The sequence below is a fragment of the Lissotriton helveticus genome, chromosome 1_2, assembly GCF_964261635.1.
Source record: "Lissotriton helveticus chromosome 1_2, aLisHel1.1, whole genome shotgun sequence".
Taxonomy (NCBI): Eukaryota; Metazoa; Chordata; class Amphibia; order Caudata; family Salamandridae; genus Lissotriton; species Lissotriton helveticus.
This window is the reverse complement of record NC_136058.1, coordinates 175,061,878-175,087,596: the sequence shown is the minus strand read 5'-3', so window position 1 is coordinate 175,087,596 and position 25,719 is coordinate 175,061,878. Positions and strand designations below refer to the sequence as shown.

The 25,719-nt window shown below is 50.0% G+C and overlaps 1 protein-coding gene across 3 annotated transcripts in view; it reads right to left on the bottom strand.

Annotated features, from left to right (window-relative positions):
• Positions 1 to 25,719, bottom strand: part of CC2D1B (coiled-coil and C2 domain containing 1B) — a 710,809-nt gene that overhangs the window by 494,763 nt on the left and 190,327 nt on the right. For all 3 annotated transcript variants that reach the window (XM_078670637.1, XM_078670630.1, XM_078670646.1), the window contains one exon: positions 1,423 to 1,533. In XM_078670637.1, the coding sequence (XP_078526763.1) occupies positions 1,423 to 1,533 (111 nt within the window). The remainder of the gene's footprint in view (positions 1 to 1,422; positions 1,534 to 25,719) is intronic.

The window sequence follows — 25,719 nt, the reverse complement described above, 5'->3', positions numbered from 1 at the left end:
TCGTCAACGGGAACGACAACGGAGCCTTCGTCTCTAAAGGCTTTTTGAGGGGTGTATGAGGCAAAGAAGAGGACGATGAGTATTTGGCTTTAGATTTTTCTGTTTTCTGTTTCTTCACCTCAACTTTTTCCTCAGACAACTCCCTCTTATGTTTAGAACAGGAGTGCCCTTTAGATTCTTCATCAGACTCAGAGTTTGAGGCAGTCTTCTTTTTCTGAAGCCATATTAACAAGCAAGCTTCTCTGTCTTTCAGGGTTTTAGCTGAGAAAGTGCGACAGTGTTTGCACTCCTTGGGGACGTGCTTAGGGTAAAGGCAGTATAAGCATTCTTTGTGAGGGTCCTCAGAATATAACCTGGCCTTCCCACACGATTTGCAAGGTCTGAAAAGCCTCCTCTTAGAGCTATCAGACATGGTGAAGAAATAGAGGAAAAACAGTACCTCAATCCAAAACTGTAGATAGGTCAAAAGTTCACCAAGTAACCAAAAACTGAGCAGTGCTCAGGGAGACTTCTTCTCGCATGACGGCAGTTAGAAATCTGAGGTATGGTGGCTCTGCTGGAGATTGTGATCTCAGGGCTGGCAGCTGACTGGTTGTTGTTTGGACTAATCATGATAAGCTACCAAACTATATACTTCCCAATGGGTTTTCTTTGCAGTTTTTTCTTTTACTCCTATGGTTATTCTTTTACTGTCAGACTCCCACCATGACGACGGGGAAGATACAAGCATGTGAATCTATGAAAGATTCAATACTGGAGAAGGAGATGTCCAGCTGGTCGGGGTTGTTTGTGCTGGTATGCTGTGGGTGGAATGTGTTGTAGATCTTGGCGATCTACTGTTCGAAGAAGTTTGAGAGGTCGTTGAAGAGTGCTCGGGATGGGATGATGTCTTAGTTGGCAGCTGTGGGATTGGAGAACTCCTTGTCGATGGTGAAGAGTGCTTTGCCACTGTTGAAGCTTCCTTTAAGTCAGAGAGTTAGGTCCTTTTTCTTTGCATCTCGTAGTAGTTGGTGGTAGAGGTTGAGGGCTGTTATGTATGTGGATCTTGTGGTGGTGTTTTTGTCAAGTCTTCGTTTTCTCTTAAGTTCTTTGCAGTGGCATGACATTCGTGTACCAGCTGGGTCATTTGTTGCTTTTGTAGGTCTAGTTTCTGGTGGGTGCAGTGCAGTTAGCGCAGTCGGTCAGCCATTTATTGAAAAGCTTGGTTTCGACATCGAGGTTCTCGGGTATGGTTGGGTGGACATTACTGTAGAGTCTTGATCCAGTTGTTTAACAGTACTATCCTTAACTTCATTAATATCCAAAGGTGCAAATGTATCAAAACTCCATTATTTACTTATATTATGAAAATGATTCACCTGGTTTATTTAAATTACTTCAAAGGATTAGATTTCAAAAGTGTGCATTAAGTATACATCTTACCTGATTCTTTAGGGCCTGAAGAGGTGGTTGTTACAGAAGGATGTGCATGTTCCTCAGAAGGAACCTCTGTCTTTGCAGAGGAACTCTGTGCCTTATCAACAGTTTCAGGCTCTGAAAGTGAAAGACACAGAAAAATTATGTGCCACACCCACTGTCATACAGCAGATTCCCACAAAATCTCAGTGCATGCTATCAAAGTGAACCCAAAGGAAGTAACTCTCACTGCAGAAAACCATGGGGTGGTCTGCACATGTTCTATAAGCTTCAACATAGCTACTGAGTACTCTCTGGACGTCGTTCTGTTCAGCTTCACCTTACATTGCTTGGCATTAGAGCACAAGATACTACACAAGTTATCGGCTGGATTCACACCATGATTTAGGGATTAGCTAATCTGCCACATCGCTGACTCAAGTTGTTCAATACTTTCTGGCCTCAGAACTCTATCTGGTTGCTGTGTTTTTTAAATCCAAGTTGCCTACTCAGCAGGTCTCCTGAGGGGGAAAAAAATGATATTATACACTGGATTCTTCTTAACTTCACTGTGTCTGTATTTGTGGCCAGTAAGTCTCCCACAGTTTCCTCCTTGAAAATTAGTTTCCCTCTTACCTACAGAATAGCTGATAAGTCCACTGAAGTTGACAAGATGGCTCATGAGTTTGGTGTTCACTGCGGCCATCTACCGACCACAAATCTAACCTTAGGCAGAGAAGATTTAGTCTTCATCTTTTCAAGGTTGATAAATGGCACCATGCACACTGTTACTTTACAGTGCTAGAAAACAAGGGGCATGGCTATGGTGGCAGATTGGGAGGACAAGCTTCCCTTGGGTGTCAGGCTATGCAGTTGTGAATCCACTAAATCCGCTAAATCCTATCACAATTTCAGCCACAGAGGCTGCCTACAAGTACTGAAATAAGGAGAGTCACTTAGACTCGTTATGAACCCCAATGTACCCCAATTTAGGCCAGGTAGCTACATGACAAAACACAACCTCTTACCTACATCTGTCCTACCTTGCTCTGCATAACGGTTCTAGCACTGACCTTTTACCCAGTTATGTGCTGAATAAATGTCGATAAGTTTCTTGGAAACTAGCCTAATTTATTATGCATGAGGTTTCTTAGAAAAGTATCCCTGGACATGACGTACATCACAGCATTAACATACTCTGCGTAAAAGTCATGGTCATCTTCATCATTGGGCAAAAGAACAACTTTGCATAATTTCAGGTATTGTTCTAGGCCCATTTGCCTAATCTTATTCACAACATATCGATTGTGTATGGAACCCCAAGGATGTCTTTTTGGTAGAAAAGAACCATACAGAACACTGACATAAGACACGGGTCCCGGCCTGTAGAAGCTACAACATGCAGTGGTCTGACATCCCTTGAGAGGTGTCCAACTCGAGAGCAAGACAGGGTCCTTCGTTCCTGCTCGAAAGAATTTGCTCATTTAAGCAAGAGTTATGGGAGGAACCTAAAGCACACACTGAAAAGAGCCTGAACGACCTACGTGCAGACCTCAACAGTAAACTCTGTGATTTGCACTGAGAGGTTGATTCAATTGTGTCAGAGTGGTGGAGTTCGAAGGTAGGATGGATCCGTTGGAAGTGTTCAAAGCATGTACAGATTAAACCCAGCAGTCTCCTGAGAAGAAATTAGCAATTACACTTAGCAAAAAAGACTAACTTCAAACTAGATTCTAGAAACATGAAGAATAAGGGGCCTAACAGAGGACATGGAGAGCACAGACCTTGATGAATTTATGGTGGGCATGATCTCGAATGCCCAGGTAAACAAATACCTAAGTGTGCATATCGACAGCGTACACAGAGTGGGAACCAGGTGTATACAGCAGACTCTCAGTCCACGGGACATCATAGTGAAATTCCATTATTATGCTAAGGCAGTGTTAAATGTAGCAATAGACTGTGGCAAATTAACTTTTCAAGATTGCTCATGCTCGGTCTTCCAGGGCATCTCCAAATCTACCCTTCGGAAATGTCTAATCATCAAACCGATCACTGAAAAAGAGAGGCAAAATGGAGTTAGCTATAGGCGGGCATACCTGTTTGGCATTGCCTTCTGGGTGGGGGACACACAGTACAATTTCATGGACAAACTAGAGACAGCAAAATATCTGAAGTTGGAATTGGGGGGATGCAGACTCAAGCCAAAAGCCCACCTAGAGAGGACAAAACAACCCAGACAAGCGAGACTCAGAATTGGCAGACACCTAGACCGCTGCTTCATAATAATGGAAAGACAATTGATTCCGGGAATAAATTATCAACCAGATCAGGATACCTCATAGACACATGACTGCCATTTGGGCACTTTCAAACTAGCACACCAAATGATATTTTAATTTTATTTTTAAGTAGGGCCAGGCATTTAGTGAGAGAAATTTGGGGGTGCCCGTTAAGGTGGCATAAACTTTGTAAGGTTGAAACGATTTGATCAGTGGCCATGAAGATACAAGTTTTATATACTGTTTAAGCTGGATGAATAGGCTTTTGATACAGCCTTAAGGGGGTACCCTTCCTCCAGTGGATTCAGAATCTATAGCGGTCGAGGATGAAGCGGGATTTCATGGGTGCCATTCTCCATCTTCCAGTAACAGCGAAAACAGGTATGGGTAGGATACATCAGGAGTATTCACTAGTTTAGTTAAAAGTAAGTTGAGTGTTAATCAGTTTCAGTTGTGGGGTTGGAGAGTGAGAAAAATGGATGATCACAATCATATTGTAATTACTGGAGCAGAAAAGGCTGGGGCAGATCAGTGGCGACTACTGCAATAGGTCACATAGTGTGATATTTCGGTTCTATGGTGAAATCTTAAGGGGCTAAACAGCACTGTTCAGAGGATGGCAATATGAAAATATCTTAGATAAGCCCGACCTGATATCATATGCCTCCAAAAAACACATCTATTGAATAAAGACCAGCACAGAATGAGGAATAAGGCATTTCCTGCGGTATTCTTTTCTACCGCTAAAGATAAGCCCAACGGAGTAGCGATATTCAGGAAGAAAGACTTGATCCTTAATCTAGAGGGAATAATAGTAGACAAGGACGGTCACTACATTCTGTGGTAGGCACCATATACAATAACCCCATAACACTCTCCTCTATCTATGCCCCAAATAAATTATAAGATTTTATTTTTTAGACACATTGAGGGGAGTGGCAAGAGGGGATAACTGTGGCAGGAGATTTTAATTTAGTATGAGGATCCCAAAAGGATAGAACCACGAAGGGGCGTGGACAATTTTAAGGCCGTAGAAACTTATAGAGAGAACTACGCACATGAGACCAGGAGTACACCTTTCACTCACATGTTCATTGCACACAATTAAGAATAAACTATGTTTTGGTGAGTAATTTCCTTATGTCCCAAGTCATAAAGGTAGACAACATGGAGAGTGCATTGTGGCTTCTAACAAAAGATGCTATATTTTAACAATTTTGTGAATTGTATTCTAAATTATATTCAACAGAAACCTGCCCACAGACAGAGCAAAAGGGCTATTTGACCCAGGCAAACCTACCGCCTCACAAGAGAACAAAAAGCCAAACTGAAACCTCCCATCTATAGTACTATAATAAAGGAGAAACTTTCAGGCTTTGAGGCAGGTAAACTCCGGAACCACTGCGCCAATCTGCACACCCGATACACCGTAGAAATCGTCAGGGTGTGTTGATGGTTATAGGCTATATAAAGTTTAAAAATAAACCTTATTTAAAAAATGTATATTAAAAAAAAGTAGTCTCCCCAAAGTAGCGCCGGCCGCGACGTGCGTGCTCACGTCAAGGAGCGGCGTCAGAGCGGCGTCAGAGGAGCGGCGGACATGGCGTGGGGGAGGAGCGGTCACGTGAGGAGCAGCGGACAGGCCAGCGGCAGTGCGACCAGCGGAGAGGCGGACATGGTGCGGGGGAGGAGCGGCGGCGGACAAGCGGTGAGGAGCAGAGCGGCGAGGAGCTGTCAACTCAGGAGCGGTGGCTGAGGTAAGCAGGCGGGTGTCGGGCCAGGCGGGGGACGGGGAGTTACAAAAGGCAATGTTGGGGCAGGCGGGGGTCGGGGAAGGCGGGGGACGGGGACTAACACAGCCATTGACTCAGTCCACGCGATGGTCGGGCCAGGCGGCAGGCGGGGGACAGGGCGGGCGGGGGCACGGGCTGCTGGGCAATGTCGGGGCAGAGGGGGGTAGGGGTAAGCCTGAAAGTTCCCGGACAAGGTCGGGACGGGCTGCTAGTTAGAGTAATAAAATCTATTAAAAGCAATAAGGCATCCGACCCAGACGGATTTATCAGAATATTTTACAAAACATACGCCAGCAAGTTGATTCCTAAATTGACTAACGTTTTTAATAACTATTTGGAAATTCAAGCCATTCCTAGACGTATGGGAGAGGAAATTATTACAATAATTGCAAAGCCTGGAAAAGATATAAAACTCAGTGCCTTGTACAGAGCGGCTGCCCTCGTTAATCTGAATGCAAAGTTTTATACACATTTTTTGGCTACCCGTTGCAGCGATATTCTACAAAACTGGTTGATTCAGGTCAATGTGGCTTCATAAAAAAATAGACAGGCTTCATGATAATATTAGAAGAGTGATCTACCTGGTCAAAAAGGTTGAGAAGAAACATCTTCCAGCTATACTGCTGACCCTACACGTGGAAAAGGTATTTGACTGAGTGGATTGGTCATTTTTAGACCTGGTCATGGAGGCGATGGGGTCTAGGTGCAGATACAGAAATAGGTTTGATAATTATAGTGGCCCCACAGCTAGATTAGCGCTGGTAATGGATCCCCAAGGCTTCCAAGGTTCAGAACTCCATTGATATTAAAGGAATTACATTTGTAAGTACGGAACATAACATTACACTATTTGTGGAGGATATCCTGCTCTCCTTGACAGAGGTGGCGATGTCTCTTCAAGTGATTACTCCACAATTTTAACATTTTGAGGAAGTTTCAGACTATAAAATACATTTTGACAAATCAGAAATTTTGCATTTGTCACCCCGCTCTGAGCTGACACAGCAATTGTAAAAATTACATTCCCTTTGATGGGCCAAAAGCCATGTCAGATACATGAGTGTTAAGACTGGAGCAAAAAATACAGACATGTTTTGTTTAAACTAACTGCCTCTGGTTGATGAATTTAAAAAGGGTTTTGCGAAAGGTCTAGGATGTTTTTGTCTTGGGCTGGGAAAAGGAATGTATTAAAAATGACTATCGTACTGCATCTACTTTCTATGATCCAGGCATGGACAGTTGTCAGTGACAGGCCTTATATGAAACAGTTGGAGAAATACTAGATTTCATATGGGGATGAAATAACCCTAGGACAGGTGTCTCCAACAAGAACATCAGGAACTACCAGAAGCTCCTAGACATCTTCACAGTAGCTAACAGCCTTAAGTTGATTTTTAAATAAGCACAAGGTCACATTTTCCTTTAAAAGTTAAGTGAAAGCTGGGTTTATTTTACATTATTTTCTTCAGGCAGCAGATAGCATGGCCAGATATTGAGCAGTGCTCAGTCAGATTTATGACCCATGCTGGGGCTGGGTCACAGAGGTGAACAGCTGAAGCACTGAGGTATTTAACAGAGGTATTTAACTCTTAAATAAAGGCCCTTGTCAACTAAATACTGGAACTATAAACAACATTATGTCTCTGAATGTTTTTAAATGGGAGAAAATGATTTAGTTAACTCTTAATTTTAATGTTCTCCCATTTCAAAGTATTGCATTTACAAACAGCAGGCCTCTTGCTCCCAGTGGCCAGTAGACACTATGCCATATTTATAATTTAAAAATATATTCATTTCTTTTTCAATTAGATACATTTAAAGTGCAGAAAAATGTTCCACATTGTGAACATTTTTGCAAAATATTTTTCTGCTATTTATATTTCTCCCATTTAATTTTTTTTTTATGTTTGTGTAATACATGCAACGGTGCCACACATGGCGAAATGTAAGTCATGTGCTGTAAGTACATATAACACAGGCTCTCAGAACCTCCGGTCTAGGCCAGCACTCTCCCCAGCAGCTCCGCATCACCGCCGCATAGCCGCAGTGCAGAATCCTCCATTGAGAAGGGTTCGCGTCGGCAGCCCATTCCAGTAAGCCTGTTCCAGCCTCAGAGGTGATCCAGTCCTAGCCTGGTGTCCCCCTCGCCCTCTGCTTACTTGCTTTTCCTTGTTGCCCAGTAACTAATTATTACTGATTATTTCTTATTATTCCTCTTGATTTTTTATTAATTGAATTTAGCTTGAATTAGTTTAACACCACTGTTGCCCCTGCGGCCCCTCCCACCGACAGAGCCCCCGCTCCTGCTTCCCTACCTCTAGTCCGGCCCTCTACCCTACTTAATGGCGGCTGCTGCGGGGGAGGGGGTGTGAGACCTTGACCTCTGGTCTAGTCCAGCATTCTCCCCAGTAGTTCCGCATCTCTGCCGCATCGCCATAGTGCAGAGACCTCCCATGAGAAGGGTTTGTGCGGTACCCTGTTCCAGTAAGCTGGTTCCAGCCACAGAGGTGATCCAGTCCTAGCCTGCCTGGTGGCCCCCTCGCCATTTGCTTACTTGCTTTTCCTTGTTGCCCGCTAACTAATTATTACTGATTAATTTTCTTCTCCTTATTCCTCCTGATTTTTTATTAATTTAATTTAGATTCATTTCCTGCCGCCGCTGCCCCTGCGGCCCCTCCTCCCAACACAGCCCCCGCCTCCCTACCTCTAGTTTCGCCCCCTGCCCATCTTCATGGGTGCCACTGCGGGGGGAGCGCGTGTGAGACCTTGAACTTCGGTCTAGGCCAACACTCTTCCCAGCAGTTCCGCATCGCCGCAGTGCAGAGTCCTTCCCTGAGGAGGGTTCGCGCAAGCAGCCCAGACAAGTAAGTCCATTCCAGCCTCAGCGGTGATCCAGTCCTAGCCTGCCTGGTGTCTCCCTCGCCCTCTGCTTAATTGCTTTTCCTTGTTGCCCGCTAACTAATTATTACGGATTACTTTATTACTCCTTATTCCTCATGATTTTTTATTAATTTAATTTAGCTTAAATTAGTTTACCACCGCTGCTGCTGCCCCTGCGGCCCCTCCCCCGACACAGACCCCGCTTATTCCCACCCCCCTCCCCGACTTAATGACAGCCGATATGCGGTCGTACAGTGGGCGCTCTGCTGGCACGCCGAAAGCACACCTAAGGCAAGCCCGTCTGCGCCCGTCCGCAACCAGCTACAGGTACCCTGGAACCACGACCTCCCACCGCTACGTCTCCGCCGCCCTCCTCGCACTTAGCCCCGGAAGACTCGGAGACTGCCAACAGGCCTCGCCGAACTCGGCCCGCGGCCAGTTCTCCTGCCTCCACTGCCGTCAGACCCTCACCACCACCCCGACCTCAAGCACCGCTGACACCTGCACCGAATACACCCTAAGATGCATCCTCCTCAACATGCGCTCCGTACACAAACATGCCATAGAAATCTGGAACCTACTCGACTCTCTATCGCCCGACATCGCCATCTTCACGGAGACATGGACCAACGCCACCTCCACCCCGACATCAACACCGCCATCCAGGAGGGATAGAAGATCTAGAGCAAGGACCGCCTTAACCACCCAGGAAGGGGCCTCGCCATCGCACACAAGAGCACCCTCCGCCTCATCACCTACAGCGAAACCTTCCTCTCCATCTTACACCTGCACTTCCAGATGCAGACCAGCCCTAACACCACACTCCGAGGAATCCTCGTCTACAGAATCCCCAGCCCTCGGACACCCTTCGCCACCACCATCACAGTCTTCATTGCATCCCATGGCATCGCAGCAATGAACTACATACTCATTGGAGACCTCAACTTCCACCTCGACAACCCCAGCGACCCCAACTCCACCATCCTCCGGGACAACCACCCCAACATCGGACTCAACCAACTCGTCACCAAACCTACACACAGAGCGGGACACACTCTCGACCCCAACTTTGCTGCAGGCAACATCGTTCACTTCAGCCACACAACACAACCACCATGGACCAACCACCACCACGTTCATTTCACCGTTGACAAACCCAAAGCACCAAAATCACCCCCCGCCCACCAAGAAGGAACTGGAGCAAGGTTACCAACGAGCAACTGAACTCCACCTTCCCCCGAGACAACCCCACCTGGGCATCAGACGCAAACATCGCAGCCACAGGACTCCACACTTGGATCGGCAACTACGTGGATGAGCTCGCCCCGCTACGCAACCCCGGCAAGCAGCGCCCCAGGAAAGCCGCCTGGTTCACCACGATCTGCAAAAAGCCAGGCGCACCTGCAGACATCTGGAGAAGAACTGGAGGGACACCAAGACAACTGATAACTACTCCACCTACAAGGATGCCATGACAGACTGCCATAACTAAATCAGAACAACCAAAAGGAACTTGATCCACAACAAAATCCTCGCGAACTCCGCCAACTCCAAGGTACTCTTCAGTGTCATTCAGGATTTCACCAAACCACGCAGCGAAGCTACAGACATCAACCCGTCCCAAGACATGTGCAACAAGCTTGGAACCTACTTCCACCTCAAGATCAGTTCACTCTATGACAACTTTTTCGACCACCCACAAGACGCCACAGCTGGCCCTCCCGCCCGCCAGAGACACCAGCCAGCCCACCATCTCCAACTGGACACCAATCACGACCGAGGACACCGCCACAATCATGAAAGGCATCCACTAGGGCGCCACCATCGACCCCTGCCCCCCGCACATCTACCACAGGGCCGCGGACACCATCGCACCCGAACTACAACGGACCATCAACAGCACCTTCACAAAAGGCACTTTTCCAGATGACTGGAAGTGCGCGGAATTCAGGCCCCTACTCAAGAAGCCCAAGGCCGACTCCTCTGACCTCAAGAACTACCGGCCCATCTCGCTCCTCCCCTTTGCTCCCCGAAAGCTTGTTTCCTTTCCAGTAAAGAATTGGCTTGGTAGTTTGGTCTGCCCTGTTCCCATGATGCACTGGGCCAGGGTCAGACTAATTTGCATGTAGCCAGGTTCTGAACTGGGATGGTGCAGTGAGCTAAAAAACGGTGATGGATCAAGCCCTGATCTCTTGACTGGGTAGGAGTGTTCTGCTTAATTCAGATACTCTGTCCATCACCACCCCCTTTTGAATCGTTTTGGCCACCACAAGTGTGGAAGGGTATGCTCAGATGTGATTCCCTTGCTCACTGCACCATCAGGATTCAAGCAAGCCGGGCCGAAGACGGCTGTAATGCCAGAAACCGGTCCCCGGAAGCTTGTTTCCTTTCCAGTAAAGAATTGGCTTGGTAGTTTGGTCTGCCCTGTTCCATTGATGCACTGGGCCAGGGTCAGACTAATTTGCATGTAGCCAGGTTCTGAACTGGGATGGTGCAGTGAGCTAAAAAACGGTGATGGATCAAGCCCTGATCTCTTGACTGGGTAGGAGTGTTCTGCTTAATTCAGATACTCTGTCCATCACCACCCCCTTTTGAATCGTTTTGGCCACCACAAGTGTGGAAGGGTATGCTCAGATGTGAGTCCCTTGCTCACTGCACCATCAGGATTCAAGCAAGCCGGGCCGAAGACGGCTGTAATGCCAGAAACCGGTCCCCGGAAGCTTGTTTCCTTTCCAGTAAAGAATTGGCTTGGTAGTTTGGTCTGCCCTGTTCCCATGATGCACTGGGCCAGGGTCAGACTAATTTGCATGAAGCCAGGTTCTGAACTGGGATGGTGCAGTGAGCTAAAAAACGGTGATGGATCAAGCCCTGATCTCTTCACTGGGTAGGAGTGTTCTGCTTAATTCAGATACTCTGTCCATCACCACCCCCTTTTGAATCGTTTTGGCCACCACAAGTGTGGAAGGGTATGCTCAGATGTGAGTCCCTTGCTCACTGCACCATCAGGATTCAAGCAAGCCGGGCCGAAGACGGCTGTAATGCCAGAAACCGGTCCCCGGAAGCTTGTTTCCTTTCCAGTAAAGAATTGGCTTGGTAGTTTGGTCTGCCCTGTTCCCATGATGCACTGGGCCAGGGTCAGACTAATTTGCATGTAGCCAGGTTCTGAACTGGGATGGTGCAGTGAGCTAAAAAACGGTGATGGATCAAGCCCTGATCTCTTGACTGGGTAGGAGTGTTCTGCTTAATTCAGATACTCTGTCCATCACCACCCCCTTTTGAATCGTTTTGGCCACCACAAGTGTGGAAGGGTATGCTCAGATGCGAGTCCCTTGCTCACTGCACCATCAGGATTCAAGCAAGCCGGGCCGAAGACGGCTGTAATGCCAGAAACCGGTCCCCGGAAGCTCGTTTCCTTTCCAGTAAAGAATTGGCTTGGTAGTTTGGTCTGCCCTGTTCCCATGATGCACTGGGCCAGGGTCAGACTAATTTGCATGTAGCCAGGTTCTGAACTGGGATGGTGCAGTGAGCTAAAAAACGGTGATGGATCAAGCCCTGATCTCTTGACTGGGTAGGAGTGTTCTGCTTAATTCAGATACTCTGTCCATCACCACCCCCTTTTGAATCGTTTTGGCCACCACAAGTGTGGAAGGGTATGCTCAGATGTGAGTCCCTTGCTCACTGCACCATCAGGATTCAAGCAAGCCGGGCCGAAGACGGCTGTAATGCCAGAAACCGGTCCCCGGAAGCTTGTTTCCTTTCCAGTAAAGAATTGGCTTGGTAGTTTGGTCTGCCCTGTTCCCATGATGCACTGGGCCAGGGTCAGACTAATTTGCATGTAGCCAGGTTCTGAACTGGGATGGTGCAGTGAGCTAAAAAACGGTGATGGATCAAGCCCTGATCTCTTGACTGGGTAGGAGTGTTCTGCTTAATTCAGATACTCTGTCCATCACCACCCCCTTTTGAATCGTTTTGGCCACCACAAGTGTGGAAGGGTATGCTCAGATGCGAGTCCCTTGCTCACTGCACCATCAGGATTCAAGCAAGCCGGGCCGAAGACGGCTGTAATGCCAGAAACCGGTCCCCGGAAGCTCGTTTCCTTTCCAGTAAAGAATTGGCTTGGTAGTTTGGTCTGCCCTGTTCCCATGATGCACTGGGCCAGGGTCAGACTAATTTGCATGTAGCCAGGTTCTGAACTGGGATGGTGCAGTGAGCTAAAAAACGGTGATGGATCAACCCCAGATCTCTTGACTGGGTAGGAGTGTTCTGCTTAATTCAGATACTCTGTCCATCACCACCCCCTTTTGAATCGTTTTGGCCACCACAAGTGTGGAAGGGTATGCTCAGATGTGAGTCCCTTGCTCACTACACCATCAGGATTCAAGCAAGCCGGGCCGAAGACGGCTGTAAGGCCAGAAACCGGTCCCCGGAAGCTTGTTTCCTTTCCAGTAAAGAATTGGCTTGGTAGTTTGGTCTGCCCTGTTCCCATGATGCACTGGGCCAGGGTCAGACTAATTTGCATGTAGCCAGGTTCTGAACTGGGATGGTGCAGTGAGCTAAAAAACGGTGATGGATCAAGCCCTGATCTCTTGACTGGGTAGGAGTGTTCTGCTTAATTCAGATACTCTGTCCATCACCACCCCCTTTTGAATCGTTTTGGCCACCACAAGTGTGGAAGGGTATGCTCAGATGTGAGTCCCTTGCTCACTGCACCATCAGGATTCAAGCAAGCCGGGCCGAAGACGGCTGTAATGCCAGAAACCGGTCCCCGGAAGCTTGTTTCCTTTCCAGTAAAGAATTGGCTTGGTAGTTTGGTCTGCCCTGTTCCCATGATGCACTGGGCCAGGGTCAGACTAATTTGCATGTAGCCAGGTTCTGAACTGGGATGGTGCAGTGAGCTAAAAAACGGTGATGGATCAAGCCCTGATCTCTTGACTGGGTAGGAGTGTTCTGCTTAATTCAGATACTGTGTCCATCACCACCCCCTTTTGAATCAAGGTGGCAGAGAAGGCAATCAATAGAGCCCTGACACTATTCATCAAGGAGAACGCCGTCCTCGACCCGTCCCAATCCGGATTCCAAAGCAACCACAGCATCGACCCCGCCCTACTCGACGACATCCGCACCCTCCTGGACCAAGGCCACTCCGCAGTTCTCATCCTACTCGACCTGTCCGCAGCCTTCGACACCATCTCCCACCACACACTAGTCGACAGACTACACGACGCGGGCATACAAGGAACTGCCCTGGACTGGATCCGATCATTCCTCACCAGAAGAAGCCAAAGGATCAGACTACCACCCTTCTTCTCCGCCTCCACGGAAATCACCTGCGGAGTCCCACAGGAGTCATCACTGAGCCCGACACTCTTCAACATCAACATGGCCCCCCTCGCAGCCATCGTCCGACAACACGGCCTCAACATCGTATCCTATGCGGACGACACCCAGCTCATCCTCTCCCTCACCAGAGACCCCACCACCGCAAAACTCAACTTCCAAAGAGGAATGCAAGACGTCGCAGTCTGGATGACCACAAGCAGACTAAAACTCAATGCTGAAAAGACAGAAGTCCTTGTCCTTGGAAGCACCGTTTCAGCATGGGACAACACCTGGTGGCCAACCACCCTCGGAAGCCCACCTACCCCCTCAGACCACGCCAAAAACCTCGGCATCGTACCAGATTCATCACTCGCCATGAACCAACAGGTCAACGCCGTCACCTCCAGCTGCTTTAACACCCTCCGCATTCTTCCAAAGACCTTCAAATGGATCCCCGGAGTCAAGAAAAACAGTCACCCACACCCTCATCACCAGCAAGCTGGACTATGGAAATGCGCTCTACGCCGGCATCAACAAGTCCCTACTCCGCAAACTCCAGACAATACAGGACACCACGGCCAGACTCGTCCTGGGCATCACCTGGCACGAACAGATCAGCCAACACCTGCGGAGACTCCACTGGCTCCCCATGGAGAAGAGAGTCACTTTCAAAATCCTCACTCATGCCTAAAAATGCCTACACAACAACAGACCCAAATACCTCAACCATAGAATAAACTTCCACGTACCTAAGAGAAACCTCCAATCTGCCAACCTCGCACTAGCTGAAACCCCGTGCATCCCCAGAACCAGAGTAGGCAGCCAAAACCTGGAACGAGCTACGGGCAGACATGAGACGCGCCCCCTCCCTAAACACCTCCAGGAAGACCTTCAAACCTGGCTCTTCGGCTGAACAGATCTGCTTCCCCCCCAGCGCCTTGAGACCCTCACGGGTGAATAGTACGCTTACAATGCCTTGATTGATTGATTGATTGACGAATGCATCCCACTAATACGTTAATACGTATACGTTCATACATCTCCAAAGTCCACACTTACTGACACACATAGCACTTCTGTCATAGTGCCCCTAGCTAAAGTATTTTGTTCAAACCATAGCATAGTACCTGGCTCTATGGGCATCAGGTTTAAAGTCAATGAAGCTGGGGTTGGGGTGTCTGGTAACAATGATCGAGTTGCCTGGCCTTCAATAGCTCATGATTTCCACTGATCAGAAGTAGCTCTCACTTCAGAAAAAGCTGGAGACCCCTGACCTGGGATCTTACTGAAACTTCTACATCAGTCTAGAGAGCAGGGAAGTGTGGATGTTTCCGATATATGCCTGTAGTATGCAGTGGCCAAACTGCAAAAAGCATCAAAATGGTCCAGAGGGGACCCTGATAAACCGTGGGTTAAGATGGACCTGGATATTATTTGGCTGAAAAAGAAGCAAAGACCTTTAAATGCAAAATTTAGCAAACCAATTAATCCCACATTGTGCATTTGGGATGAGATTGCCATGAAAATAGGGCTAACCACTTACCCCTCCCCCTTCACCCCAATTCACTTCAACTCATATTTTTCACCGCAGAGCAAGAACAAGCTTTTTATAAATGGAGGACAGAAGAATGCAGAATGATATGGGATATGTTCCAATCAACACATGTCAAGTCAAGTTCAAGTTCAAAGACTTTATTCGAATTGAGTTCACAATTCATAAAAGTATGCAAGTAAAATCACAATTAAAATTCCATCTTTTCCAATCAGAATTAAACATTACTAAAGATAGATTTTTAAAATTAATAAGAAGTTAAAAGAGATAAAACAGTGCACTCAATTAAAATACATAGTAGTTAAAAATGCTTAATTATCACTTGCTATCCCATGACCATGGTCCTTCTCACTCTTAAAATTGTGTTCAAGTAGAGGCTCACTGTGCTGATGGGAACACAATCGTCTAAAGACCTGAGTTTATTATAGGCGTCTCTTGCTTTCCTTAGGCCCCAGGTTAACAGGAGGGGTTTTAAAATTTGTCGTCTAGAATGGCTATATAAAGTGCAAAAAAGAGTGCAGTGTATATTTGATTGGAATTATTTGTCATCACAAGGACACCGCCTTTTTACTCTCACATGTCAAGTCATTTCTTCTATGTAATTAGGAATTCAATTTGGATAGGGGACAGATTATGATATGCCTAGACCAGGCAATGGGTCCTACAACATACGGTGAAACAAGCAGCTATCAGAGACCGCATACCATTTGAGGCACAACTGCCTTACATAATAGGTTTGAGAGGCGTGGTCTCTTAATTTTACTCTGTGCTTACTCATAAATATAGCAACCATGGCAATATATGCTAGAGTGGGAGAGAGCCCTTCAGAAACGCGTAGTTAAGAAACAATGGAAATTACTTCACAGAGAAACACATGCTCCGAAAGCCTTGCCTAGATGTAGTGAAATCCTTTTTGAAGTCAAGTATGCACAGTATTTGATGCCTCCTCCATCAAACGTATCATAATCTTAGCCAAAACAGTTGGTGGGAGTGTGGGAATGTCGAGTACCACATTATATATTTGGCAGGAATACCCCAAACTCAGACATTTTGGGAGGAGATGGCAAAGTTTTTCAAAGGGGTCTTAGGTTTCCCATTACCAACTGAATGGGGAATGTTGGTCCTATGAGTTAGACTGGAGGACTATAAGGTTCTATCCAAAAAAAGAGGCATATGGTGCTGCAAAACCGAGAATCAGAAAAAAAACTACCATTGCTTTTTTGGTTTTTTTTAAACAAATTTTATTTGTCAAGTTACACATATTTTGCAGGGCTCCGCACTCCAGAGACAGCTGCACAAATCGACCATGCAGTAATAATGACTTTGACTTTTGCATAAGATAACCAAACACATAGTAAATCCCCCAACACCCCCCCTCCCCAGATTGCGCTTGATCCACATAAACCTATCCACCACTGAATATTACAACAGGAGATACTAACCCCTCCAATCCTACCCAGCCCCTCCCCCAGGAGTCCAAGAGGGTGTGTGGGAATTATTCCGGCAAGCGTGCCTCTACCTCCGGTGGTGGATCCAACTGCAAGCCCCGATAATCTGTCCACTGCTTCCATATCTTGTAGTGTTTGTGCGGGCACCCCCTGGCAACGAAAATGGGTTGTTCTAGCCCCATACAGAAGTCTCGCCCATTCTTCCATGAGGCCAACGATGGGGCCCTAGGTGCCTTCCCAGCCCTGGCAATATCCCTTTTCACCAGGGTAAAGCCCAGATGTAAAAGGTGTCGTTTATAGATATTGCCCCCCACCCCTTCCATGACATGTAATAAGGCCAAATGCGGCGTGTGAGAGAGCTCCCAACACAGGATCTCCGTGAGGCAGGAATTTAACCCCCTCCAAAAGCGACCCAGAGACATACAGCTCCAGACCGTATGAAGTAAAGTGCTCTCCTCTCGGTCACAGCAAAGGCACATGGGGGAGGCAATAAACCCAGCCTTCCACAGGCGCACTCTGGTAAAGTAGACCTTATGTAAGTACTTAAACTGCACCAACCAAAAGCGATACACTATTGCCACCCCCGCGGGCTGCTAAGGCCTCGGCCCAATCCTCCTCCTCCAAGGCGCCCACATCCTCCTCCCAAGCACTCCGAAGCCTCTGTAACGTGGGGGAGCAGTGAATGACTAGGGTCTGGTAAATGCAAGAGATTTTCCGATCTGTGAGATCCCCCTTGAAAACCTTCGCCTCTATGGGGCTAAATTCTGGTAACGACTCCAGTCCCTCTAAACTAGGGGAGAGGACGAGCCTAAATTGCAGGTAGCGGTAAAACTGGGATTGGGCATCACAAATTCATTCAACAGGTCCTGTAAGGATTAAAGCGTCCGACCCCTCATCACCTCTCCAAGAACAGAGATGCCTATTGCGTCCCATCCCCGGAAACCCTGTAGGGCCGCTAACTGAGGCAGGCGCCCGTTATCCCAATGGGGGGTCTCACACGTCAAAGTGTTCCACCATGCCATGCGGCACAAAGCTTGCCTCCAAATAAGAAATACCACCTGTGTGACCATTGGCAGCGACCCCCGCAGTGGTGTCGAATATAGTATCGTATGCGGTGAATGACGTCCCATAAGCTGTCGCTCAACAGCATATGCCGGGTCTCCCCTATCGCCGTACCACCATTCATTAAGTACCAGCAGATGTGATGCTTGATAGTACGAGAGGACATCTGAGGACGCCAGCCCCCCACAGTAGGTGAATAGGAAACATGTGAGCAGGGCTACCCGCACCTTTCCCCCCCTCCCACAAGAACTGTCCCAGCGCTGTATTCACTTGCCTAAACCATCGGGGTGGGATTTGGTATGGATGATTCTGCAATTGGTGGAGGAGCCGTGGAAGCGCCACCATCTTGAAGATTGCGATCTGCCATATAAGGACAGAGGCATGCGGGACCATACCTTAAGATCTTCCCGGGTGCGTTCCCACACAGGGACCAGATTACGTTCCCACAACACTGCCGGTATGTCCGATAAGAACACGCCCAGATATTTCAGCCCCCCCCACCGCTAGCTGGACCGAGGTCGCCCACGCTCCCACTCCTGTTTGACACCTAGAGCCCATAACATTGATTTACGCGGGTTCATATAGAGTCCTGAGGTTTCCCCAAAGATTTGCAGAATGTGTAACAGCCGCGGCCCTGTCCTATCTATAGCTGTGAGAAAGAAGAGGACATCGTCTGCATATAATCGGATAGGCCCGGTGCCCATTCAAATCCCCGGATCTGAGCATCAATGCGCACCCAGTCCGCAAGCGGTTCCATAGCAAGCGCGAATAAATATGGGGACAGAGGGCAGCCCTGCTGTGTACCCCGCTGGATAGAGAAGGTCCATGAGAGCGACCCCGCCACTCGCACCGACGCCGTCAGGTCTGTGTATAGTAGCATTAAGTAGGAAAGGAAGCGCGGGCCCAAGTTGAGCCTCCGAAGCAAGGCAAAAAAGTACGCCCAACTCAGGGAGTCGAATGCCCTGTCCATATCGGCCAAAAGTAGAGCAGCTGGTTCCGCCCGGTGCCCGCTGGCCTCACCCGCCACATGTGCCCACATGATATTGTGCCTGGTCCCCCTCTGAGGCATAAACCCAGCCTGGTCGGGGTGTACCAGCGTGGAAATGTGAGGCAGAAGACGGTTGGCCAATGCCTTGGTCAGAACCTTCATCTCCACATTCAAGAGGGAGAGAGGCCGGTAGGACGCATGCTGCTCCGGGAGCCTACCCTGTTTATGGAATACCACCACCTCCGCGTGTCTCCTGTCCGTGGGGAGCGAGCAATGCTCCCGTGTTTCCTCTATCACTGGTTTAAAATGCAGGGCCAGCTGTATAAAGAATTTTTTTTTAAATTCACTGGGCAAGCCATTGGATCCCAGAGCCTTTCCGGGGTTCATTTCCCCCAGAGCAGTGCCCAACTCTTCATCTGTCAGCGCTGCTCCAATCGGTCTCGTACCTCATCCGACACGACCTTAGGCGGGAAATCATCAATGAATTTCTCAATGACAGCAGCCGAGAGGCATTCCTTAGGGGCGGAGAGTTCCGCATAATACGCAGCAAAGCTTTCTGCAATAGCTGGGGGTTCCGTAAGCGGCTCCCCGGCCAGGCCAGGACTCCCGGCAGGGCCTGGGAGAGAAAGGCACCCTGGCACAGTCGATGCAGCATTTTGCTGGACTTGTCCCCCAATTGGTACACTCTACTATGCGTCGCCAGCCAGGCTTGGCGGGCTTCATCCATTAAAAGGGCCCTATAGTTTTGTTGTGCCAGTATTAGTTGCCGCAGGACCGGGCCCCCCTCAACCTCCCAGCTCCTACGTTCCAGCTCCTCTATTCCTGCCTCCGCTTGCAATAGCTCCTCCCTACGCTACCAACGTGTCGCTGCACACCAGGCAATATCCACCCCTCTCAATGTGGGTTTCAGTGCCTCGCACAGTGTTGCAAAACAAGAGACTGACCCCACGTTAACTGTCAGATAATGATCGATTGCTTCACTCATACGCTCCCTATAGTCATCTTTCTGCAGGTGCCATACTGACATACGCCACCTAAACGGCTGACACCCTCCACCCATCTGAAGCGTGAGGGCCACTGGTGAATGGTCCGACAGGTCCCTGGGCAGGATGTCGGCCGACACCACCCTGCTCACCATCCCCCTGGGAACAAAAAGGTAATCAATTCTGGAGAACGAGTCGTGTACTGCGGACAGGTAGGGGAACTCCCGCTTATCCCCTTGGAGGCGCCTCCAGACATCCACTCAATCAAGCCCCGTCACTAGGGTGTGCAATTTCGTGGGTCAAACACTCTCCATACCCCCCCATCTATCCTGACCCAGCTCCATGACATCATTCTAGTCCCCACGACCACCGTAAGCGCCTCTGGCATATCCACCCAGATTTTCATGAGCCGCTCCACCAGATTCCATTGCAGAGGGGGGGAGAGTAGACGCTGCCCAATGTCAGAAGATCATCCCCAACCTTGCCCCGAAGGAAGACATATCGACCCTGTGTATCTGACCAGTGTTTTTTATGTGTATAGGGGACCCTGCGGTGTATCAATATCGCCACCTCCCGTGAACCTTTCGTAAAGCCAGCGTGGAAAACATGTTGGAACCCGTATCTCTGCAGACAGAGAGCCTTAGTGCCCAGTAGGGGGGTCTCCTGCAATAGGAGCATGTCAGCCCCAGCCCGTTTGGCATGCTGAAGTATGGCCCCACGTTTAACTTTGTCAAGAGGCCCGCGAACATTCCAACTAATAATGCTGAGGGTACCAGGGGTCACCCGCATCCCATGCGCTGTATTGGCCATCTGGGCAACCAGTACTCACCAAGACGGGAAGGGGACGCGCAATCTAGAGACAGAAACAGAAATAACCTCCCCCCCAACAACAAACTCCCCACCCCATACTTCAAAAACGCTGAAGTACCTGTCGCGGCCGCTTAGGAACCCAATCCCAACAGGGGGACAGGAACTGTACCGGCCAATGGATCCACAACTCACAGCCCATGCCCTCGGGCCCCACCCTAGCCAGCAACGGCCTGGCTTAAGGGCCAGCCCAAATTCAAGCCCATCCAACACATACCCCACCAAACGTCAATCCGCTGGCGCCTGTTGCTCCGCGGCGGAGCCTCCCCTAGAGGGTGTTGTGCACGATTGGGAGTGACGCCTGGACTGCGACCTCCTGTTGCCCTTCAGCTGGCCCCGGGGACCTCTCCGGGCCACCTCGCTCGACGACGAGTCAGATTTTCTACCAGGTGGCGTGTGGACCCGCACTGTCTCATCACTCCATTTGAAAACGTCCTCCAGGGTATCAAAGAAGTGCGTGCGGAAGCGGTATACCAACTGCAGGCTTGCGAGAAACAACAAGTCGTAGGGGAGCTTAAGGTCTCTGAGGCGGGTCCTCGCCGCAAGTAATGATGGTCGCTGCTGCTGCACCGGTCTTGTGTAATCCGGGAATATAAGGATGCGTGCATTGTTGCAGGTTAAGAGGTTCCTTGGCTCGGGCTTGCTTTAAGATTGCGTTGCGGTCCAGGTAGTTTAAGAGTTTCTCTATAACTGGCCGCCGGTAAGCCCCCGGCAGAGGCTTCTGCATGAGCGCCCTGTGGGCCTGTTCTACAACGAAGCAGCGGGAGACAACACCCGGGGGAAGCCAGCACTCCAGCCACTGTGTGAGAAAGCTTTCCATGTTATCCCCCTCACATCCCTCAGGAAATCCAACAAAGCGGAGGTTCTTACGCCTGGCACACCCTTCAGCGTCCTCCACCCGCATCGCCAGTCCCTTCTGAACCGTCCCCATGGCAGCAACCTTTTTTTTCAAGATAGTGACATCATCTTCTACCCCAGAGATGCGGGTTTCGGCCTTCGTGATGAGCGACACTGCATTACGCAATTTCTGCGTCAAGAGCATAACGTCCGATCCAACTCCGCCGATTTTGGCGTCAAGCATATCTCTGGACTGGGTAATGGCCGCCAGTAGAGTCGCATTATCTGGCGTCGACCCCTGCTCTCCCGATGTTCCAGCCACCACTCCAGCGCCAGCGAATGCATCAATTGGGCCCTGCTTTGTCTGCCCCCCGCCGCCCTATTCACGCGTCATGGCTGCTTACCGGGCTCTCCGCGCTGGGATCAGGGGGCGGCAGATAGTGCACCTACCCACAGGCAACTGCAGTCCGATCCCACCGCCATGTGGCTCTCCCCCGCGAAGGCCTCCCTCTCCCCTGTGGTCCGACACGACCGCAGAACCCCCAGCCAGCACCAGTCCCGGAAACAGAAAAGAAGGGGGAGGAGAAAAGGAAGGTGGTCCGGCACCCCCCACCTGTGTGCCGACAGACACTTGCCCCTCCTCCGCTCCAAGATACGGCAGGGCCTCACGCACGTCGAGGATCCAGTGGGTATACCTCCACGTCGCAGCGGTGTCCCAAAATGGCAGCTAGCACTCCCAGAAATGCCTTTATCCAGGACCTGCCGTCGTTTACCGGACGATGTTGCACATGGGGGAAAGCGTCAGGCACAACCCCAGTACCTGGGCAGGTCCCTGATTCAGCGGTGTCCCCGTCAACCAGCTCGAGAGATCCCTTCTCTGCAAATGCTGCACTACCACATCACAGCGACCAGACACGCCCTTGGTGTGCGACCTAAACTCCAGCCCCTGAAAAGAGCATCAGACCACACTCCTGCTTGCTCTGCCCTGAACACTGGATCAGGTGGGGTAGTGTCAAACTGCTAAACGCAGATTACAGTGCAATGCCTACTCATCACATTGGCCGGTCGAAACAAAATGGTAGCCTTTCTAGCCTGGTTGAGTGCAGTTGTCATCCCTGTGATCAGGGAGGCACTGTGTTGCCCCCTCCACAACACTTCTATTAATAAACTCTGCACAGAACACTATCCTTAAGCAGCCTACAATATACCACAAAAAAAGCTAGACACCCAGGCTCTTGATCCAAGGTCATCAGTGGGAGAACAGGCTGTACCCACCTGTTCATGGGCCCACAAACCAAGCACTACACGCAAAAACACACGTTTTTAAACGCGAGGACGTATGTAGTTTCCACCAGTGCATATTTGGCGATTGTCATTTGAATAGCCTCATCCAGGGCATAGGGGAAGCAGAGAAGCACATAAGGAGACAACGAGAAAACATGCACTCTTAGACTGCACAAAAAGAACAAGTTTGAGCTATTGGCATTGTAAATGTCATTGCCTTTTATTTACATAGATAAAAGGCAATGTCATTTACAATGCTAATAGCTTAAACTCTTGCAAATGTGAGACCTATTGCTTGCCAGGTGAACGGAATGGAACAATGGGGATTGTCAATGGCAGTCTGTGTACTGAAAACTGGAGGTTTCAAACTTAGTACCAGAGTTAAAGTGGGACAATTCCCTGCTGGGGCTGTAGTAGGGGAGATAATACCAGAGGGAATCAGAGGAGGGAATGACAGAACGCAGGGAGAGGGTACAGACCATATATATATATAAATAGAAGGAGATATTGGAGGGCAGGGAAATAATGAGGTGATCAGATTGAGGGAAGAGGGAGTGGAAAAGTAGAAAGAGCATAAGATATGATGGTCGTAGGGTCGTGGGAAGCAGTGGACTATCAGAGAAAGAAATGGAGTATGAAAGACGAATCAAACTTGAGGTCCTAAGACGACATCAATGGGACAGTTGCAGGGAGTATGGGCAGATGACATGAATGGGAGCCTGAACGGATCTGGCATCACTGCAAACACCCCACCAGGGGGTCACAAACACTCCAAATGAACATTGTGGAGGCTGCCAGCACAGTACCCCTACAGCAGCACTGCGGCGGGGCTTCCAATGTGTCTAGCCCAGAGACTCACCTGGCGGTGCTGTTCCCTCCTGTAGGTGCTGCAGCTCAGACTTACTTCACTGGCTTTACATGGACTTGGGACCCTGCTGTGGGCAGAAGCTCCTGTAGCGCCTCCTGCTGAGGTCCCTTCTTTGCCTTTTTCCTTCCTCCTGCGGGTCGAGGTGTGAAGAAGGGTACCTGCCTGCTACTAGTGCCTCTGTGCGCGCACCACCCCCGCCGCGAAACACCGAGCGAGAGAGCAGCGGCGCACGCACCCGGAGGCAGCCCCAAGCGTGGACAGAAGCAGCAGCAGCGGCAACCACAGCAAAGCGCCCACAGAAAGGAACCTGACGCCAGGAGGAGCCAAGTGCGCCACACACGTGGTGCCCAGCGCCGAGGTAGGACATACGAATAAATGGGGGAACGGATGAGGCGTGCGTGCCAGTGTGTAAGGGGGTGGGCTGGCAGTTAGAGGACTCTCATTTCCTCGGAGCTGCACGGGTTGCATTCTGCAAGCAGCCTCTGAGGTGTGGAAGAGGCGGGCACGTGCTGACGGGTGAAGCAGAGCAGGAGAAAGCGCTGTGTGAAATGCTGGATGGCGTATCACACTCGCTCCTCACGTTGTGCGGCATAAGGTAAACGCCGCAAACTGCTTGTCGCATCTCTCCCCCTTGCACAGCTAACGCAATTCACAGTGCTTGCCAGGTTTCACATCGTGAAAACCGTTCTCTACATTGTGACGTTCTTTAATATTTATAAGGGTGAAGGTGCGTTGAGCGAGTTGAGCGCGCGTGCGCAATGGAAAACAAAAGTGAAATTGAATCAGGCTTGCGATGCGCTGTTACTGCATGCAGCTGGCTTGCTTAGACGGAAGGGGGACAGGAGAGGAGCACACCGCGTGGCTGTACGTGCGTGGGCACAAGCTCCAATCGTCCCACTTCCAAGGCAAGTCAGCAACAATAGATCTCGCTGACGACAGCGCTTTCGCGCTGCATTCGCCAGGCTCGACCTAATGAGCAGAGGATCGGGGAAGCAACGGTCACAATGGGGCACACTCCGAAAAATGTCCAGAGCCTGGGTGTCACACTGGGCTCCCCTCTCGTTCGAGAGCCAACGCGGCCTCCTCCCAGGCACTGAAGATGGCCGCCGGCCCGTCGAGCCGCCCATTCCAGCCGTCTCCTACCTCCGTGGCCCGACCTGGACACCCCAGCGCTCCGCAGTCCCTCCGGTCCTCTTCTAGGCAAGGGACCCCAGGCCTCCACCGGCAAACCCCACTCCGCCGATCATCAGCAACAGGTGCCAGGGGGCCGCAATCTGCTCTCTGTCCACTCTGCCGCCTGTGCCCCGTCACAGCCTGGCCAGAGCAGGAAACTCCCCGGCTTCCCTCAGAGCACACCTTCTTCAGGCCGCCGCTCCTCTTGGGGACCGTACCTCCGACACCGAGCCCCCCACAGCGTTGAAACCAGCCATGGGGAGTGTCGCCGTCCTCCGACTGCGTTAGTACCTCACAGCAGCCGATATCAGGTCGGATGGGCAGGATAACTGATCAGGATATTACGGGGCTGGACGGAGCGTGAGCAAAACACGACCGCCATCATGGCCGATCAAGCCACACCTCCACTACCATTGCTTTTAATTGGAGGATGGTGGCCAAAACTCTGATCTACCAGTGGTATCAACGATCTTATTACCAATGGCGAAAGTATCTAGCAAGGTCAACAGCGCATATGAAAAAGAAGCATTTGTGGAAGCCCCTCTTGGAGGCCTTAGAACCATGGGGGCCCCAGTGCAATGTGACATTCACATAGGAGAGCAATGGGCTTATTTAGGTAGAATCTCATTAAACAGAGCACCCCCGGGGGCGTGGCCAAGACGGCTGACATGGCGGACGCAGCTTAGGGTAGCTCCGTCCCGCCGATCAATTCTTCCGGCATTTATCCTACCTCCCCCCTCGCCTGTGCCTGTCCCGCGGCAGTGAGGAGTAGCGGAAGGTGTCCGGCGGGTGTGGCGTGACCCTTGGCCGCACCGGCGACACAGATCGGGCGCAATCGGCCCCGGAGGCGGAGCGGCCTGCTCTGGGGATTGGCGCCGGGACCTCGATTTTGAGGACACCCCGGGAGAAAGACGGCGGACGGCGGACAGCGGAGCGGAGCTGCGCGGCGGCCAGGCCCTCACCGGGACACAGACACTGGCGAGCAGCC